At 44.9% G+C, this 21319-nt stretch overlaps 1 protein-coding gene across 2 annotated transcripts in view; it reads left to right on the top strand.

Moving 5' to 3' along the window:
- ADAMTS14 (ADAM metallopeptidase with thrombospondin type 1 motif 14) overlaps positions 1-21319 on the top strand; it is a 119051-nt gene that overhangs the window by 26208 nt on the left and 71524 nt on the right. For both annotated transcript variants that reach the window (XM_084845565.1, XM_084845564.1), the window contains exons 3-4: positions 11029-11185; positions 12549-12745. In XM_084845565.1, the coding sequence (XP_084701691.1) occupies positions 11029-11185; positions 12549-12745 (354 nt within the window). The remainder of the gene's footprint in view (positions 1-11028; positions 11186-12548; positions 12746-21319) is intronic.

Raw genomic sequence — 21319 nt, 5'->3', positions numbered from 1 at the left:
TGAACATAGAAACTTGGTGATTGGATGGCCTGACTTTTTTAATGGAAATTGTGAAGACAGAAGAGTTAAATGCCTCCTCTAAACAAAGATGCTGGGAGATCCAGTCATGGATTTCCTGCTGCATCAGTTGGGATTTGGCCCTTATTATTCACGCTAAAGATGAGCAGACATCACTCACTAGCCATTTGTTCTTTAGTTGGCGTTGTCTTAAGCCCCAGTTCGTATAGTTTTAGCAGTGGTAACTTTGTTGATGGCAACAGGCAAAATGGGCACTTTGTTGCTACTGGTTTGAAATACTGTTTTGTGTTGCTTTTAATAGATATGTTTTATTTATTTTGCTCTAAATTGCTGTAGGCATTTTACAGATATCTTACTAATCGGCTTTATAAAATAAATAAGGCTGTGAATATATAGCATCTTTGCTTCCTTTAGGTCTCCAGAAGCTGCACTTAGCTACCCTTTTTGTCCTGGGGGGTGTCTCCATGACAACGGAAGGAGAAGCCAATGATGGCTTACCCAGATTTTTCAAGGAGCTGGCTTTGGTTCACACACTGCTCCACGAACGAGCGCGCTGCACCATTCCAAGTCCCTTCACAGGAACATACTTCTGGGTGGGGTGGGGGGATTGGAGTGAACGTCATCAGACTGGCAGGGGATGATCAACCAATGCGAGAGGCTCCCCCCCCCATGTGAGAGGCTTCCCTGTCCTTCCTTACAGCTGATGCTTCACATTAATTACTCCAAAGCAGACATTAAAGAAACACAGGTGCAGCCTTCTTTCTCCCCTGAAGCACCCAATGTTGTGAACAACTGAAGCTTTGTGTTAATTATTCCCTTATAGCTGAGAAAGCAGCGACATAGGCCTTCACAGCCTTTGGGAGAATTAACCCTCTGAATACTTGAAGCACCATGGCTCCAACCAGCCCCTTTTCTAATTCCCTTTCTCCTTTCCATGGAAGCTCCCGATGCTGCAAAGGATCAAAGCTGTGAATTAATTACTCCGAATAGCAAGGAAGCAAACATCAAAGACACGCACCTTTAACATTAAGGCTCCTAAATGCGTTATTTTGATGCATGGGAATCTCGGTAACTTCTGGGAACAAACCTCATTGACCACAGTGGGAGTTACTTCTGAGTAGACATGCAGATGTTTTTGCTGGGAAACAAAGGGATGGGAAACACAGGGATAGGAAACCAGCCTCCCTTTCTAACCCGGTGCGGTGCAGGATCAAAGGTGTGAATTAGTTACTTCTGCACAGCAATAAACCAGACAAAGGAGAATCGCAGCTTCAAGATAGAGCTTTACATAGGGATGTCAGAGAATTCCGCCATGGACTCCAGTGAGGCCAGATTCTTTAGAATCCAGCCCCCCAGAATCCATGGCAGAATGGCCTCCCCCACCCCATGGAATCCCTCGGGACGGAATGTACCTGGCGGCGGATACTGCGGCTCTGGCAGTGGCGGATGTGGCGGCGGCGGCTCCAGCTGGTCTCCTGGCTGCTGCTGGGCTGCTGTGGCCACAAATAGCAGCCGTCATAGCGGCTGCCATTTGCGTCCTTGCAGTAAGCCATGATAGGCTACGTAAATACTTACGTAGCCTATCATGGCAAAGAATAGGGGCGCAAATGGCGGCCGCTACGCCATTTGCGTCCTTGCAGTAAGCCGTGATAGGCTCTGTAAATACTTAGGTAGCCTATCACGGCTTACTGCAAGGGCTCAAATGGCGGCCGCTATGACAGCCACCATTTGCGGCCGCAGCAGCCTGGCAGTGACCAGAACTCCGGCTGTGGCTGGCCCTGGCCATTGGCTCTGTGGAGCCGCGGCAGAGCAGAGCCGGCCACAGCCGGAGTTCTGGTCGCTGCCGGGCTGCTGCGGCCGCAAATGGTGGCTGTCGTAGCGGTCGCCATTTGAGCCCTTGCATTAAGCCGTGATTAAGCTAAGTATTTACGGAACCTATCACGGCTTACTGCAAGGACGCAAATGGCGTAGCGGCCGCCATTTTCACCCCTGCTCTTTGCTATGATAGGCTACGTAAGTATTTACGTAGCTTATCATGGCTTACTGCAAGGACGCAAATGGCGGTCGCTACGACGGGGAGGATTCTGGGGAGAATCCGGAATCCGGCCTTACGACTGGGAGGATTCCGGGGGGAGGGACAGAGCGCCTCCCCCCACCGCAGATTGACCGGCATGCAGCCAGGTAGGGATTTCGTACATCCCTAGCTTTACAGCCTTTAGGAATTAATGCTTTAAAATGTGCTATTTCGATTGAGGGGGATCTGTAAATTCTGAAGTGTGCATTCAGGGGACAAACATCATTGATCACAATGGGAGTTACTTCTGAATAGACATGAATTGCTTTGTGCTGTGAAACACAGGGACAGGAAACACCCCTTGATCAGGGTCACAGTGAAAGGCACACCCTTGGGCATGGCTAGCATACCCGAGGTAAATGTGGAGGGTGGGGCACACATCAACTATACTGCAGAGAACCCATCTTAAGGAAAAAAATCGGACTTAAAGTAGTCTCAGGAAATCCGTTTTTTCTGTGAACAGTTCCAGGGTGGCTGCAGGACGACCACAATGTCATATTCCCCAAACGACCTCAAAACAGGCCAGTTCACAGCAAATGAGCTCCGATTTTACTCTCGGAGAAAATCGACCACGGAGACACCCTCCTGGAAATCACAGGGTTAGTACTGGTCATAAACAGGCAGGTCTGCATTGAATTGCATTCCTGGACAGAACAGCAGAAGAGTACACATGCCTATGGTCACTATGCTCTTGTTCTGTCTTGCAGAGAATTGGGTTTTTTTTAAAGCACCACTCATGGATGTTTCAGGGTGGCTTGAACAGCAGCAGGGGCGTTGCTAGGTTCTTAAAAGATCTGGGGCACAGGCCCATAGCACAAATGTGTGTGTTTATGTCTGAGTCTAAGTGCGAATATATATATGTATTGTGTGTGTGTGGGGGGGTGCATGCGTGTGTGTATGTATGTGTGTGCATAGATTACATACTTGCATACATACATAAAGAGTGCGCTGACCCCCCTCCACACTTCAGCATTTTGGAAAACATCCCAGTTCTGCTCAGGCTAATTTGTAGTTAGTCCACTTCAGCTCAGCACCAAACCTGTGTCAAGGTTTGGAAAAATGAGTCTATGTTTTCTGTTGACTACCATGGGAAATTAGAAAAAAATTTGTAACTTCTTTCTCTTGATCAGAATTGGATGATAATTTCAGGCATAGTAGCCCCCTAGAAGGGGATCACACCTGCCCAATGTCGGAAAAATAGGTGCAGGGTTTATATTTTGATTTTCTTTTAAAGGGAACTGCCAATAACATTTTTTTCCTTGGAAGAATTGGATAAATATTTCATGATTCATTGCCCCATCAGAGGAGATCACGTCTGCCAAATTTTAGAATGATAGCCACAGGGGTTTTTGTGCAAGGGTAGCCTTGACATTTTGAGGTCTCCAAAACAGGACATACTTATCTCCCTATATTCCTTGTGGTCCATTGTTCTGAAAATTACAGACATCCTAGAGGTGTCCATATGTAAGAAACCAGCAAAGTTTCAGAAGGATAAGTGCAGCAGTTCATGTGGAAGGGGAGTTCTCCAATTTGGGACAGGGACTGATTTGCTTTCCCTTCCCTTAACCCCTCTCCCAATAGTTTTTGGGTAAATTTGTATGAAAATGCATGGGTCATTAGAGGTTTCCCCCAGGTAAGAAACCTGCACAGGTTCTGAAGGATATACATGCCTGCAAATTTAGAATTACTAGAATTTATTTACATTTCACCAATGTTAGCAGCAGTGGAGCATGCGTGGAAAGGTGCTATTACACTCATGTCCTGCTTGTGGATTTCCTGTGGGCATCTGGTTGGCCACTATGTGAACAGAATGCTGGCCTAGATGGACCTTGGTCTGATGCAGCACGGCTCTTCTTATGTTCTTAAATATAGAGTGCCTCTGAGCATGTGCAGAATGTTTTTCTTTCACCACTGAGCGCTTACATTCTCCCCCTACCAATTCTATTCCCCTGCATGCAACCATCCCTCCTCATCCTACCATCCTCCAGCAACTCTTCATCAAAACAGATGTCTTGTTTTGTGCAACTCTCCTCTACCTCCTCCTTGTTATGCACAAGCTCTCATTGTATCTTCCTCCCCATAACTTCATTTGTGCCAAGACTTCACCAGGATTCAGCCAATGTGTTTTCAAAACTAGGGCTAAGTTATGGAGAAACTCTGAGCATGTACTAAGCGCCTTTCGCTCACCACTGAAGCTACAGTTCATGCAAAATGAAAACACATGACAAGACATACATAGGACTGAGCTGAAAGTGTAGACTGGAATTCATTAGACTGGAATTGGGTAGGCACTGTATTAAGTCTGTGGTACCTGCTCACAACTCAGGACTTATTTCTGAGTAAACATGCAGTATATCAAGGTGCAAACCCCCCTGTAAAAGTAGCTTGTGCTGGAATCCTATGTACACTTTCCTGACGGTACTCAATGAACATAATGGGGCTTCTGAGTAGGCATACATAGGACTGTAGAAAGGAGCAGTATTTATCTCCCCTCCACTTAAAAAAACAAACCAGAAACTCCTATTTTTATTAAAGCTTTCTGGTCATAGGAACATAGGAAGCTGCCTTATACTGAGTCAGACCCTGGGTCCATCTAGCACAGAATTGTTGACACTGACTGGCAGCAGCGGCTCTCCAAAGTTTCAGGTAGGATTCTTTCCTAGCCCTACCTGGAGATGCTGGGGATTGAACCTGGGACGTTCTGCATACTAAGCAAGTGCTCTACCACTGAGCTACAGCCCTTCCTATTGCTGGATAATGGCAACTGACAAACAATACAGCTTGAGATTTGTTTCTCTGCGACCATGTGAACCCACTTTTCTCGAAGACTTGAGTGAGAAGGAGAAAAACCAACCCTTTTGTTTGTTTTTGTAAAGTCAAATACAGTTCAGAACTTCTCTTGCCCACCAAAGAGAATTCTTTTTAAGAATTCCCCAAGGTATGTTCTGGGTGGAATAAAGAAGAGAAAGAAAGAACAGGATAAGGGAGGGAAGAAGAAAAGAAGAATGGTGATTGGAAATGCAGGGTGGGTGGTTAGAGAGAATTCCCTAAGCCAAGTGGCTCCTTTCAGAGAGGTAATACTTCCGAGGAATTTAGGAGGCTGTGGAGGATTTCTAAGGATTGAGCGTACTTAAATTAACTTTGTGGTGAGGTGGCTGAGGGCTTTTTCCAGCTTTTTAAACACTGTAGAACCTATTTAAAAGCTCAGCAGTACCTCAATCTTGACGCCACATAGTCCTAGCCCTCCTTTTGGAATAATTTGAATCCTACAGCTATTTAGGAGAAATTAAAGTTGAGGAGAGAAAGAAGTTTGTGGAGGCTGATTGGATCCTTTGCTGTACTGAAGCTACTAAACTTCTGCAGAAGCCAAAGGTTCCAGTAAACCTTTGGGGCGGTAAAATCAGATGCTGTGTGAAATACCAGTATTTCACATGGAGCTCTTTCTGCCGTTCCTTCTCCCTCTTCAAATTTCATTGCAAGCAAGCTCCCAGCTGTGGGCCTGTAAGAGCTGAAAAGTAGGGGAGAGAGAGAGAGAAAAAAGAGCAGACTGTGGAAGGAAAGGTAGCAGTCTCCCCTGTAGCTTAAAAGGCTGGTGCATTCACACTAGAGTCCCTATTGGTCTGCCAAGGGAGTGAGTCCTAGTAACAGCAAGGCTACTGAACTCAGAGGGAAGAAGCAGGCTTGTATTAAGTAGGGCTGTGCACTGCTTTGGATCCAGATTGGAATTCCAAACCGAAGCAGGGTGATTTGGACCAAATCAGTCCAGATCCGAAGCAGGTCCAGATCGGTCCAAAGTGAGTCGGATCGGTCCAGATTGCTTCAGATCACTTTGGATAATTCTGAAGCCTAGACAGCCTGTCTGGTAAATGTAACCATTTCCTTAAGATTAGGGAGGGGGAGAGGAGGAGTTGGGATGGAGGAATTGAGTCTTGGTAAGTGACATCCAGCTGGCAATAGGGCTGAACTTTTAACCCAGCAGTCTCCAATCACAGTGGGGTAATTGAGAGTGGGTGCAATCACTACTCTATAAGGAAAGGGTTCAATGTTTGGGCTATTTAATTTAGAAGAAAGGCAAATAAGGGGGGAGGTTTATACAATTATATGGAGTAGTGAAAGTGGAGCAGTGCAATAAGCTGAGTTTAGTGTGACTTTTTCCCAGGTAATGTGTATTGCAGCCAAAGAGATGTTTAACTTTTTTCTTCCCTTAATGGGGAGCCTCAGGTCATCCAGTGAAGCTGAACAGTGGCAGATTCAGGACAGACAAAAGGAAAGTACTATTTGCACTCCAAACAAACCTACACCAGAGATTAGGGATAGTGACCTTCTAATGGTCACCTTAAAGACCTTCTGATTAGGATCTCTAATCCCCTGTGTGGCTTGACAGTTTTTACTTTTTGTTTTAGTCTTTGAGAAAAGGAAAATTTATGTATGGCTAGCACAAAAGCCACTGGACCTAACTGTCTGAAATTTGGCAGGTTCAGTCAGCTCTATAGTGGCTGCCAGGTCCCCAAATTCTATGCACTTACATGGAAACAAACAAAAAATATAGCTTGACGGGTTTTCTTGAAAAAAGCAAATTTTACCTGTGACTGGACAAAAGCCACTGGACCTAACTGCCTGAAATTTGGCAGGTTTAATCAGCTCCATAGGGGCCACTATTTCTCCAAATTGCATGTATTTAGCCTACAAACTAAAAAAGTTATGGCCATTTCTGTTTTCCAATGCAAGTCAATGGGAAAACATTAAAAAAAAATGGCAATTAGGACAACTCAAAAGATCCGGGGCACAGCTCAGAAGATCCGGAGCCCATGCCTAGGTGGGCGTGTATTAACAACACCCATGAACAGCAGATTGGCCGAAGTGTCTTCCTGGAAGTCGTTATTGTTTGCCCAGGTGAGGGGAAGAGGAGTGGGAGGAAGGCAGGGGTAACGTGCATAATACATTTGAGTTACAGAGCTGAGATTTTTCTAGTTGCAATGCTTGGAGCATTGCAAAAAATTGTTTTTGTTTTATAAAACGAGTATAAAACGAGTGATTTTAGGTTCTGGGCCAACACTGCATACCACTCATTAGCAGAGGCCACCTGCCACCTGCAGTTCTGTGACCTTAATCTGTTGAAAGGCATCACTAATACATGGAAAAATAGATTGTCTAGCCGGGTACATATAATTAAAATCAGTTGTCTAGACTAGCTTTTCTATCATCTCAGGAATTTGACAGTGTAAAAGAATAAAGCAGTGTAAAAGTGTAGAGCACAGTTTGTAAAAGTCCAAAGCAGCTCCAGGTTTGTGGGGCCTGCGCTTGCTTTCCTACAGTGGATCCCCCTAGAAATGTAGTGCCCCCTGCCATTTACTATTTGTGGTGGTAGGCTGCAGTGCAAAGCGGAGTTCTCAGCCTGCTTGGCATGTGTGTGCTGTTGTGTGTTCTGTCCTGTTAATGATGCTATCTCTGCCCCTGTTGTGCATATGGTAGAAGGAGCAAATGCCTTAACATGGTGGATTGGAGCCTGTTGATCAGGTCTGGAGCTCTGTTTGATGCAGCCGTCGCCCAGCTGAGCTGCATCAACTGCAGTGGGAACTGTGGCAGTCTGGTGGCATTGGTGTTGGGCTCTGCTGGGGCCCTGGCATTTGCCCCACTATGCTGGGTGCTGGCACCGGGTCTGAATGGTACTTACTCCCAAACAAAGCAGGTTTAGGATTGCAGCGCCAATTTTCTGAATAGTAAAAAAATCCCCAAATAACCAGGTTTTTCTTTCAGTCCGCATTGATTCTTGTAGACTATCCCCCCCGCCCCTGCCCCTGGTAAATAGTGAATGCCTGCTTCCAGAGTATTTCTTTTAAAAGAGCAAAGTAAGACCATTTCCCAAGAAAAATGCCTGAACATTTTAATAACTTGCTAACAATTGAAATTGTGTTGATGCTTATATAAAAATGAATTTGACAAATTCCTGTGTATGGCCTAGTGTTCTGCATTTTTAGCAGGGTGATTGTAAGTAATAGGTTGATTTCTCCAAGCAGTTGTGTAGAAACTGATTTGTGAAGGAGGGGAGAAGGTACAGATGTCCTCTTCAGTAATATTGGAGAAATGCAAGGAAGCTAAACAATTCTGTGTTCAGTCAGTAAAACTGCTGAATTGGGTAGGTGGGGTGGCTTTAACCAGTCAATCAAAACAATTATTGTGTAAAAACATTTATCTGCTTTTATGCTGGCCACATACAGGTTTTCATGAATTGTCTAATTTCTATTGTGGTCCTTATTTACTTCAAATGGAGAAGGTGGTTCTTGCAGCATATTTGTTCCTGCACATGCAACAATGGAAATGTTTGATCTAGGGATGCTGCTGAAGTTTTCTGAGCTTGGGTTTGGGTATGAACTCCGAAGGCTCGTAAAAAGCCTGCCACAAAGGGGCTTTTGAGCCCCCCAGTAATCCAAGCTGGAGAAGAAATCCTGGCTCTCCCCACTCCCCTGCTCCCCCGCTCCCCCAATCCCCCAGCATCCCATCCCCTTTCAACATAACTTACCCGTCCAAGGTGATGGCGGCATCCTGATGTGATAAGAGGGAATAGGGGAGATCTGATCACTCTCTGGTGTGCTCCTTAAGAGTGCCAGAGAGTGGAAGGAGAGGGAGGAGGAAGAGATCAGATATCGCTTCTTCCCTCCTACTGCAGCTGGAGTGGTGCTACCGGTACTGCCTTGGACAGCTAAGCTGTGTTGAAAGGGAAGAGGGCATGGGCTTGGGAGCAGGGGTGGGTGGGTGATTGACTTGCCAAATGATCCAAGTCATTTCTGATTCTTTTGGGAAATAATTCGGATCTTTTCCAAGGTGAGTTGGAATGAGCTTACTTATGTCTGGTTGGATCAGAATCAACTTAAGTTGGGCCATGTTAGTTGACGCAAGTATAGTATAAAAATGAGTTTGTATATGTGTGTAGAACAGTAACAAATAGAAAAAGAGAAATAATGGCCATATAAGGCCTCTGATATCACCTTAAGTGCATTAGGTTTACGGTACCAATCATCCATCCCGGGTGTGTAGTCTGGTGCAGCATATCCCGCCTTTACTGCATAGGCCTACCAATGCCCATCTGTTTCCACCAGGCAAAGCCAGTTAAATGTTCACCTAAATTATCTGCTGTGCATTCCTATGAACTGCTGTACGAGAGAAGACTTGTATAGCATTGTGCTTGTCCAGTGTTGGAATATGTAATAGCATTGCAGGAAACAATCTGCCTGTGTTCTGCATTCTTAGCAGAGTGATTGTAAGTAGTAGGTTGACATTCTTTAAGCAACTGTGTAGGAACTGATTTGCAAAGGAAGGGAGAAGGTATAGATGTCCTCTATGCTGCCATGCATGGCAAGTCTGTGGTAACAAATGAAGATGGGAGTTTGATAGACCAGAGGCCACAAAATATGGCAACATGGCTGATCTTAGTTTCAAATTCCCAAAGAATTAATAGGGACAAAAATATTTCTTAAAAAACAGTCTGGATTATTGCAGAGCTTTAAATGTTACCACTGATGTGTGTACAAAAGAGCTTTCTCCTAGCCCTTTTACTTTTACAGATGAAGTAAAAGTGAATGGCGATCAGGTGGAGTCAGTGACCACTAGGTCAATATTATCATCCTTGCCAAAAAAAACATCAGCTTTCAGTGTGTGATTTTATTTTATTTTGGTTTCCGTAATCAGATGGCTTTTCAGAACATAACTGATGGGCAGTTTCAGTGCAGATTTACTGGAAGCATAATGCTTATTTCAACAGCTGGTATCTGAAGCATTTGTAGTAATATTTGTTGTTTTGTGCAACTTCTTTGGGGATTTAATCTCTGATGTGCTGCATTTTCTAAAGTAAATTCTGCCTGAAACATTCAAAATAGACTTTTTCAGAGCTGCAATCAACTGAAAGCAGGAAGGCACTTGAAAATACTATTTGAAGATGTAGGATTTGATAGAGGATCCCTGCTTAGCTCTTGGATGCAAGTTAAGAATAATATTGGAAAGAATATATAGGATCCAACAAAGATTGCAATTACATGAATGTGAAGAATTTCCTCGTGTTTGGTATTAATATCATCTGTTGGTGCAGAGAACATAATAGCACGGATGAGAGTAAAAATTGCTATCCTCGAAATGGTGTTTACGTGAGTAGCAACATCCCTATGCCATTTCTGCTAGTCCTTTATTGCTAAGTGGAAATTTTCTTGTGCTCATTGACCCCTGAAGAAACTGTGAGTTGTCTGCATTTTTCCACGGACAGAAAGATGTGGGGATGCCAAAATGCTACAGTGAGCTTTTCTACATGAGGCTGTTAATTGGCTGTTAATCCGCTGTATCTACTTTTGGTTTCATCGCAGAATTGAGATCTGAGCGCTATAAGAGGAGCATTTCCTTTCCTGCTTTTCCACTACATAACTGTGGTATGGCAGAATAGCAGAAATATACAGGAAGAAATTGCGCTTTCTTTGCTTTCACAATTAAATGCCACATTTTCCCTGCTCTAAAAAATGCTCATCAAAAGTGCTGCTTAGACACAGAAGCGAAATTGGAGGGTCATGTTGTTGTCTAAAGAACCCGTAGACAACTGTGAGTAGGGAATGACGAGCGTGCGATAAGTGCCTCGTGTAGAAAAGCCCTATGCTTAATTCAACAATGAAAACAGAACGCTGCTATTCCTTTATCAGCAAGTGACATGAATAGTCCATTAGCAGTGTCCAGCCTTGCAAATAGTAAATTGGATTGTCAGAGGGGTGCCTGCATTTTCACTCCAGAAGGTGCGGGATTCAGAGATGTTCTAATACTGCAGTGCATTAAATGAATAGGACAAAAGAAAAGAAAAAAAGAAAAGAAGCTTCAAATTCCATGTAATGAACTTTCTTACCAATACCACAAATATATCTTTTCTTAGTTTTCTCTCACCATTTGCTTTGATGGTTTTCCAGGCAGGTTTGATTCGGACAGACAGTGGTGAGTTTTTTATTGAGCCCCTGGAGCGAGGACAGTGGGAGAAGGAAAAGACCGGGAGAGCTCACGTGGTCTACCGCAGGTCTACTATCAAACAGGAGAGAGCAGAAGCATTCAAGGACCATCATAATGAAGGTACAACCATGTCTGCATATAGTTTAGGTCAGAGGTGGGCAATTTGTAGCCCTCAGGATGTTTTGGCCTACAGCTCCTGTCAGCCCTAGCCAACGTATGAGGATGATGGGAGTTGTAGGCCAAAACATCTGGTGGGCCACAAACTGCCCACTCCTGGTTTAGGAGATTGCACATATCATGCAACATCTTAATTCCTCCTATGTCCACTCCAGATAGGGTTGGCACAGAGGAAATACCTGTTACCTTAATGGCTGGGGGCAGCGAGACATTATGCCCCCACTGCCCAGGTGCTGCAATGGTCTTTGCAGTGTTATCCATTTCTCCACATTCCTTATCTAAGAAGACATAAAGTTGTGCCAAACAAATTCTAGAGTTCTGTAACCATAAAATGCCAAAGTTAGCAGTTAGTAGTGTTTAGCACTCCCCTGAGCTGGGGTGGGGAGCTTTTATCCCTTGGAAGGCTGCATTCCCTGGAGCTAAAAATGGGGTTGGCCACGCATACTCTCACATGAACACACACCACCCTCATCCATGCATTCACACTGCACATCCTATCCATTCTCCCTCCCTCCCTCTCTCGCGCAAATACACACACACCGCAGAATGGGAAAACCTCCCATTCACTCTTAAAAGAGTCCTCCCACAATTCAAATAGCAGGCATGGGGGTTTGGGGGCTTTAACCTTTTGACCCCCCCACAATTCAGATTGTGTCCCCCCCCACACACCTTCAATTTGCATCCACAGGGCCTCAGATGATCAGATCTGGATTGTGACCCTGTTGTCAGGGTATAGAGGGCCTTCAACCCTTTGCCCCTCAGTGTATTCCCAATTCAGATCCCTGCATGCCTACAATCATTTCAGTCAATGCTTTTTTGGAAATTCAAATCACAGGCTTGGTGGGCCTGATCTGGATCAGGCCCACAAGGACTAAAGCCTCCTTACCCGCCATCCCAGGGTCCCAATCTACATCAGGCCCTTGGAACCTGCAAATTGTGCCCCCGCCCCCATTCGCTGGATAGGAAGAGAAGCCCCTCTGTTCGCAGCCAGCATGGAAGCTGAGGAGGGGGGGCCAGGACCAAGGAGGAGAAGCCCTTGGGGCTGGAGGGGAAGCCGGGGGGCACATCTGGCTGTGGGCTGGAGGTTCCCCTTCCCTTAATTTCCTTTGAATGAGAGAGAGCACTGGAGACTTACACTGTCTAATGTTTGTTTTATTTACAAATGTTTTGGCTTGCGTCTATTTTGTGTGCGCGGGGGGGGGCGGGTTCAGTTAGAACAATACATTTTAGAGAGACCAGGATAGTTATTGAAACTATGCTCTTGTTCCTGCAATAGTTTCTTAATGTTTGCTCTTAACCTTTCTAGTTCCAGGCTTTAGCCTGGGTCAACTCCCAGACACTCTGAACCTGATTGAAGACCAGGTTGGTGAAGCAGAACGGAAGAGGCGTCACGCCAAAAAAGATGACTACAACATAGAGGTTCTGCTGGCAGTGGATGATTCAGTTGTGCGGTTCCATGGGAAGGAACATGTCCAGAATTATGTCCTCACCCTCATGAACATAGTGAGGCTCCTTGTTGTTGTCTTTTGACTGTTATGGATGAGGGCAGGAAGGGAGAAGTGAGCGAGTGTGAATATCCACTGATTGCACATGAAGACAATCTTCCTGGCACTGCTGTGTGCTATGGGGTGTATGCGCGTGCATGCATAGGCACACATGTACCCTAGCAATATGCATGGCTGCAGTCATATCATGGTGTACAATATGGAATTAGGATGACAATGGTGTCCAGCAGCGATTTGTGGGGGCGCCCGCTGCGCATGAGTTGTGTGCAAGCTGTTTCCAGTTTCCAGTAACAACCCTCAAATGCTGCATTTGAGGGTTGTTGCCATGTTCATAGGTTAAACAACCTCCAGTTAACCCAAGAACAAGCTATAGGTTAACTGTTATTGGAACCAGGAAGTGGCTCAGGTCTGACTTGAGTGCGTCACTTATCCCTGTAATTTGTAGATTAATTAACCCACAAATTACCACCAGATGCTGCTGTTATATCTGAACATCCTCATTGTGTACAGAATTTAGTGTTTGTAAGGAGGCGCCTGCCTCAGTGAAGCATAGCTGGGTTACATGACAATGAACGAATTCCAAGGAAACATAAACATGTTGAAGCAGATAAAGCAAAAGAACAATGTTGTTCAGTCGTTCAGTCGTGTCCGACTCTTCGTGACCCCATGGACCATAGCACGCCAGGCCTTCCTGTCCTGCGCTCTCTCCCGGAGCGTGCTCAAGTTCATATTCATTGCATCCCTGATGCTATCTAGCCATCTCATCCTCTGCCGTCCCCTTCTCCTTTTGCCTTCAGTCTTTCCCAGCATCAGGGTCTTTTCCAGGGAGTTTTCTCTTCGCATTAGGTGGCCAAAATATTGGAGCTTCAGCTTCATTATCTGTCCTTCCAATGAGCACTCAGGGTTGATTTCCTTTAGGATGGACTGATTTGACCTCCTTGCAGTCCAGGGGACTCGTAAGAGTCTTCTCCAGCACCACAGTTCGAAAGCATCAATTCTTCTGCGCTCAGCCTTCCTTATAGTCCAGCTCTCACAGTCATACATTACTACTGGGAAAACCATAGCTTTGATTAGACGGACCTTTGTCGGCAAGGTGATGTCTCTGCTTCTTACTATGCTGTCTAGGTTGGCCATAGCTTTCCTCCCAAGGAGCAAGCGTCTTTTAATTTCATGGCTACAGTCACCGTCTGCGGTGATCTTGGAGCCCAAGAAAGTAAAATCTGTCACTGCTTCCATTTCTTCCCCTTCTATATGCCAGGAAGTGATGGGGCCAGATGCCATGATCTTAGTTTTTTTAATGTTGAGTTTCAAACCAGCTTTTGCACTCTCCTCTTTCACCCTCAACAAGAGGCTCTTGAGATCCTCTTCACTTTCTGCCATTAGGGTGGTATCGTCTGCATATCGGAGGTTGTTGATAATTCTCCCAGCAATCTTAATTCCGACCTCTGATTCATCCAACCCGGCATTTCTCATGATGTACTCTGCATATAAGTTAAATAAGCAGGGTGACAATATGCAGCCTTGTCGTACTCCTTTCCCAATTTTGAACCAATCGGTTGTTCCATGTCTGGTTCTGACTGTTGCTTCTTGACCCTCGTACAGGTTTCTCAGGAGACAGGTAAGGTGGTCTGGTACTCCCATCACTTTAAGAATTTGCCACAGTTTGTTGTGATCCACACAATCAAAGGCTTTAGCGTAGTCAATGAAGCAGAAATAGACGTTTTTCTGGAATTCTCTTGCTTTCTCCATGATGCAGCGAATGTTGGCGATTTGATCTCTAGTTCCTCTGCCTCTTCGAAACCCAGCTTGTACTTCCGGTAGTTCTCGGTTCGCATACTGCTGAAGCCTAGCTTGTAGGATTTTGAGCATCACCTTGCTGGCATGTGAAATGAACGCAATTGTGTGGTAGTTTGAACACTCTTTGGCGTTGCCCTTCTTTGGAATTGGAATGTAAACTGACCTTTTCCAATCTTGTGGCCACTGTTGAGTGTTCCAGATTTGTTGGCATATTGAATGCAGCACTTTAACAGCATCATCTTTTAGGATTTTAAATAGCTCGGCTGGAATACTGTCATCTCCGCTAGCTTTGTTGTTACTAATGCTTCCTAAGGCCCACTTGACTTCACTCTCGGGGATGTCCGGCTCAAGTTCAGTGACCGCACTATCATGGCTATCAGGGACATTAAGATCTTTCCTGTATAGTTCTTCTGTGTATTCTTGCCACCTCTTCTTAATCTCATCTGCTTCTGTTAGGTCTCTGCCTTCTTTGTCCTTTATCATGCCCGTCTTTGCACAAAACGTTCCCTTGAGATCTCCAATTTTCTTGAAGAGATCTCTAGTCTTTCCCATTCTGTTGTTTTCCTCGATTTCTTTGCATTGTTCATTTAAGAAGGCCTTCTTGTCTCTCCTTGCTATTCTCTGGAACTCTGCATTCAGTTGGGTATATCTTCCCCTTTCTCCCTTGCTTTTCGCTTCCCTTCTTTCGTGAGCTACTTGTAAAGCCTCATCAGACAGCCACTTTGCTTTCTTGCATTTCTTTTTCTTTGGGACAGATTTCGTTGCGGCCTCCTGAACAATGTTACGGACCTCCGTCCATAGTTCCTCAGGCACTCTGTCTATCAGGTCTAATCCCTGAAATCTATTCCTCACCTCCACTGTATATTCATCAGGGATATGATTTAGGTCATACTTGAACGGTTTAGTGGTTTTCCTGACGTTCTTCAATTTAAGCCGAAATTTTGCAAGAAGCAGCTCATGATCTGAGCCACAGTCAGCTCCAGGTCTTGTTTTTACTGACTGTATGGAGCTTCTCCATCTTTGGCTGCAAAGGACATAATCAATCTGATTTCGATATTGACCATCTGGTGACGTCCATGTGTAGAGTCGCCTCTTGTGCTGTTGGAAAAGAGTGTTTGCTATGATCAGCATGTTCTCTTGGCAAAACTCTATTAGCTTTTGTCCTGCTTCATTTTGTACACCAAGGCCATGCCTGCCTGTTATCCCGGTGATTTCTTGACTTCCTACTTTAGCATTCCAATCCCCTATGATGAAGAGGACATCTTTTTTTGGTGTTAGTTCTAGAAGGTGTTGTAGGTCTTCATAGAGCCGATCTACCTCAGCTTCTTCGGCCTCAGTGGTTGGGGCATAGATTTGAATTACTGTGATGTTGAATGGTTTGCCTTGGATTCGTACTGAGATCATTCTATCATTTTTAAGATTGTACCCCAATACTGCTTTTCCCACCCTTTTGTTGACTATGAGTGCTACTCCATTTCTTCTAAGGGATTCTTGCCCACAATAGTAGATATGATGGTCACCTGAATTAAATTCGCCCATGCCTGTCCATTTTAGTTCGCTGATTCCCAAGATGTCGATGTTCAATCTTGCCATCTCATGTTTGACCACCTCCGGCTTACCTTGATTCATTGATCTGACATTCCAGGTTCCTAAACAATATTGTTCTTTACAGCATTGGATTTTCTTTTCACCACCAGACACATCCACAGCTGAGTGTCCTTTCGGGTTTGGCCCAGCCGCTTCACTCTTTCTGGCGCTACTTGGAAATACCCTCTGCTCTTCCCCAGTAGCATATTGGACACCTTCCGACCTGAGGGGCTCATCTTCCGGCGTCATCTCTTTTAGCCTTGTGATACGTTCCATGGGGTTTTCTTGGCAAGAATACTGGAGTGGGTTGCCATTTCCTTCTCCAGTGGACCACATTTTGTCAGAACTCTCTGCCATGACCTGTCCGTCTTGGGTGGCCCTGTACGGCATAGCTTATGGCTTCACTGAGTTATGCAAGCCCCTTCGCCACAACAAGGCAGTGATCCATGAAGGGGAAAAGAACAATGACTATACCCCTATTGAAAGACTTCATTTAAATGGGGTTGTTTGCATTTTTAGCATAGATGTAGCTCTGAGAATTCCTGATAGGCTCTTGGGGTTTGTGTGGTGGTGGTGGTGGTGGTGGGTGGGGTGGGACTGTGTGAAACCTAAGAGAAAGCTGGTGTGTTATTTGGCTGGTGTTCAAAGCATCAGCTTGACTGGGCAAAATCAGGTACTTAGCAAGTAGTCGGATAAGATTTCTTTAGGATTTTCTCCAAGGGCAGAGAAAATGCCACTTTTTTTTTTTTTTTCTTTTGCCAGTATGTAAATGTTTGTTTAAAGCTTATCACATCTGAGGATAGAATAACACATTTCCTATAAATGCATGTAACAAAACCCTCACAGCTGCTTTTTGCAGGGAGAAGCAGCTTTGTGAGAATAAACATAGATATGGTAGGAACCCCTAGGAGAAAAAGCAGCTGGAGGGAGATGATCTCCTAGGGGAGGATTAAGCACCCTCTCACCCCACTGTTTCTCAGCTCCAAATCACCCTCTTCCCAAACTGCTTTTTTATTTTAAGAAGTGGATGTCAGGGCTTTGTTATGTGCATTTCTGTGGACCTTGAGTGGTAAATAGTTCTCATGCATGAAGCTTGGGGCTTATTCAGGTGTAATGTTCCCAATCTCCAAACCAGGGTTTGGAGATTGGGAACATGCTGCAGGTACCCCATCCCCCTTCCCCTCTCCTATTTTGTGTGCAACTCTCACCTCTCCCTTCCATAGTTTGCCATAACCATGCTTTACTATGTGTACATCAGGCTTAATTATCATTAGAGCTAACCAGGGTTGCAATGAACCATGAGTTCAGGCTGGTTACAAGCCTTGGTTTGGGGGCAGTGCTGTACGTTCTAACTGTAGTTAGCCCCAGGTCCCATATAATGTTAAATGGTGGTTACAACATACCACAGAAGTGAGGGAGGGGAATTTTCAGACAAGATGAGAGGGGGGAATCTGCAGCATATTCCTAAACTTTAAACCATGATTTGGAGTTTGGGCATGTTGCATATAGATTGCATCTTTAAATGGCTCTTGTTTCAGCTGGTTTTTAAAGCCTACATTGACTGGAATACTCATTCCCATTAATAATGTGCTTCTTCGATTTTTTTATTCTGCATTTACAGTTATGCAAATAGTGCAAGAGAGGCTGAAAAGCAACTTAAGCCTTTTGAGTTAAAATGTGTAGAGGATAATTATCTGCTTTCTTCCAATAAATATGCAATTCTGTTTGTAATGAACTAAGATTTTCTTTCCCCTGTCTATAAGCACTTCCTATTAGATCCAAGTAATTTTGCTGTTTTTCTGTCTCACTGTTGTTGTTTTGTCCTGACCTTTCCTCTTTGATGGCTCACAAGAACTTCTGTTTCATCATTTATTAAAAAAGGGGAAAGGCTATTACCTATGTGCCAGAAAACGCGGAAGACTAATATTGAGTTTGCTCTTAATTAGTCTGAGTATTTGCTTTCCTGCACTTCTGGCAGCTAAATATCTTCAGTCAGGCACTTTTACAACTTTATATTTATGTCTTTCACCTTTTAATATCAGTCCACTGATTTTTCTCTTCCTGGCTAGATAGGGGAGATTAGAGACAGGGTCTGGGCACAGATGGACCTTGACGCATTTTTTTTAAATGAAGTGCAGAGATTAGGATTCCAACCCTAGAATTCTATTTAAAGAGTTAGGTGACCAAGCAGTAGTAGTTGAATGAGCAGTAACCCTATAGAGTAAGCAGTTCAGGATGCAAATGTTTATTGGTTAATATCCAGGTATCCACAGATAGGTTCACCATGGCAAGGATGGTGAACATCGCTGGCGAGCGTGACAAGCTCCTGCCCCCTGCCCTGGCCTTTCTCAGAGTGAAGGCTGTGCATGTCAGGAAGCATGCACTGTTGGTCACTGCTGCCTGGAGATGCTCCATGTGCTTTTGGGCATTGGCACCCAATAGTGCATGTTTCCATTCAGTCTTCTCAGGAAACACCGAGTTCATTGGAGCATTGGCTGCCATTTCCTGAAGGTCCTTTGTGCATCTTTGGACAGCGCTACCCAAGAGCACAAGTATTCTGACCTGCCTTCCCCTTGGGGATGGCCAGATGGTGATCGACACTGCTGCCTGAAGATTCATGAGGCACCTCTGGGCAGCAGCACCAAAGAATTCATGCTGCCTACCCACACTGTACTGCAGGACAGGGAGAAGGTGTCAGGAGCACCCTAGCTGCCTCTTGCAGTCCCCTCCAATAGCCAACTCAGGATACAGACGACGAGGATTCTTTCCAAGGCTTTATTCTTTTATTACTTTATGACTCTTTCAGATACTAATCACTAGCGACAAAACAAGGAACAGCACTGGGGAAAGATAGCAGAGTAGCCTAAGCTCCAGGTAAGGCAGTTGGTCCCCATTTGAAGGAGAACCACGGGAAGACCCTGAACTTATGGGCTAGGGAGAGATCCTCCCTCTTTCCCTTGGGTCCTTGGGACGCAACCATTGTTTGCACGCCAAGCGAGCGCTACGCCTCCTTTCTATGCCCTCCATCTGTCATTGCTCCCCGCGTCTGCGCCGAGCGTCCAGCAAGCCCCCCTCCAGCACTCTCTCGCTGCCAGGGTCACTATCTATCTCAGGAATGCTGGCAGGAGGAATCTCTGCCAGCTGCTGTGCTTGTGAGAGATGAGTGAGCTCCTCTCCCATGGATTGCTGTTCCTCCTCAGAGTCAGAACTGCTCTGGGGCTCTATGGGCTCAGTTTCCACCCTGACAGAGGGGCAGTTTCAGCTTCTGTTCAGCACTGGGACTGTGAGCTCCTTTGCTGAGCATTGGCTGAAGTCTGTGCTCTCCGTGCCTCTTTTTCACACAGGAGAGAGGTACTTTCAGTCACTGCTGAGCATTGGAGCCGAAGGCATGTGGAGCACCTCCAGGTAGTGGTGCCAAAGAGCGCATGCTTCCTGCTGTCACTTCCCCTTAGCCAGGCAGGGTTCTCTCTTTGGGCACAATGGTTCCCAAAGTGGCAGGGGGCATAACGGAGGGTGCAGGTGACTACTATTGATGGCATGGACACCAAGGCCAGTCACAATTTATGAACTCTTGTTTCCATCGGAGAATTTTGCCTCTTCAATTGCATATCTCTTCTTTTCTCTTGTTATAACAGCAACTGTTCCCAGAGATATTGACTAGCAGAAACTAGTCAATGAATCCTGCTATTCTTAGGGGGAGGGGAATACCTTATCACAAAGTAAAATTTGATGATTTCGGGGCAAAAAAGGGCTGTAGACTTGGAACGCTAGGGCTATGTCATGTTATCCCACATGTTTCCCCTGGCCACATCGTAATATGAGGCCAATAAGAAGGTTGCTGGTGAAAATGTGTGGAGCTATGTCACAAGGCATATAAAATTAGAGGACTGGACTGGTGATCCCTTATTTGTAGCTCATTTCCTTTGAATTTCATTCTGAAGCAATTTACTGGTAGCAATGTGATTATGGTGGGAAAATTCTCTTAGTAAGGTGAAGGAATGAAGAGAACCCAAGTGGGTGCACACATGGCATGCCAGTCCTGAGACTTTTTCTGGATGGGGTGTGTGCCAGTAATAGAAGAAAAAGGCATGAGAATGGAAGGAAATGCATGGAGCAGGGGTGCAGAGTGGTGAAAGCCATTATGTGTTTCTCTCCCCCAACCCCCTTCCATTTTCCTGGCAGATTCCAAGGGGGGAAATGTGGATGATGAAGTAGGGGGTTGCTCAGAAATGTCTACAAAGGAAACCATGACTCTTGATCAAAAGGTCTGATTAGTAGTTGGTGGTAAAGGATTTTCAAATCATTCTCTAAACCAGGCTTGCCATCTTTCTGGTATCTCGATTATAGTTTTAACACACGCAAGCTTTCTTTAAAACTCTGACTATATAATGCAATGTGTCTGAAGTGACCAGTTAAAGGAGTTGCCTGCAACTGAACTAGAGCCCAGGCAAATCATTGCTGGTACTTAAGTAAATACTGGAGCAGCTTTGAAGTGATTTCAAAGGACCTGCTTTGTTTTCTATTGCTATAGTTCCCAGCGCAACAGTTACTTACAACAAATTGTGCTGTTTTTGTGTTCAGATGGATGCTTTTAATTAACATCTTTTGGAGAGATGTGCATAATGGAATATAAGGTCTTATTTGAGACACGAACATTTGCCCTAGCTTGCCCTTCAGATTTATCTGTCTTTTTATATGCCAGCTGCCTGGAGCAGTTCTGTGTTCTAGATCATCTGTGCAAAAATGATACACTTCTGCATGTGCAAAATGGTCCACTTGCCAGTGGTTTGTATATTCAGATTGTAAAGTTGGCCTGTAACAAAATGTAAATGCAAAGGCATCTTGTGTACATATAAACATGTGTACATATAAACCTGATGTTTGAAGTGAGGTGTTTATAGAAACCTGTCCTCAGCATTCATTAATTTGCGTATGAAACCAGTCCAAACTGTGGAGCAGAGAATGGGTTTTCCCTGCTTCTGACTCTGCAGTCTCTCCTCCTGCACTGCTGGTGTCATGTATGATGTCATTCCTCCCCCCCCCCCAGCTTGTGGGGGATGGCATGAGAAGCTCAAAATTGTCAGGTTTAATCAAAAGCTTTATTTTCAACCCCATTTCACAGTTTATACTCAGCAGGGAACACTCACTTTGTGAATGTTCAGGATGCTGTGGGGGGAACTGAAAGAGG

This window comes from Heloderma suspectum, chromosome 3 (assembly GCF_057233095.1).
Source record: "Heloderma suspectum isolate Gila_16-S chromosome 3, 16-S_ref, whole genome shotgun sequence".
Classification (NCBI taxonomy): domain Eukaryota; kingdom Metazoa; phylum Chordata; class Lepidosauria; order Squamata; family Helodermatidae; genus Heloderma; species Heloderma suspectum.
The sequence above is the reverse complement of the archived record's forward strand: the minus strand, read 5'-3'. Positions and strand labels throughout refer to the sequence as shown.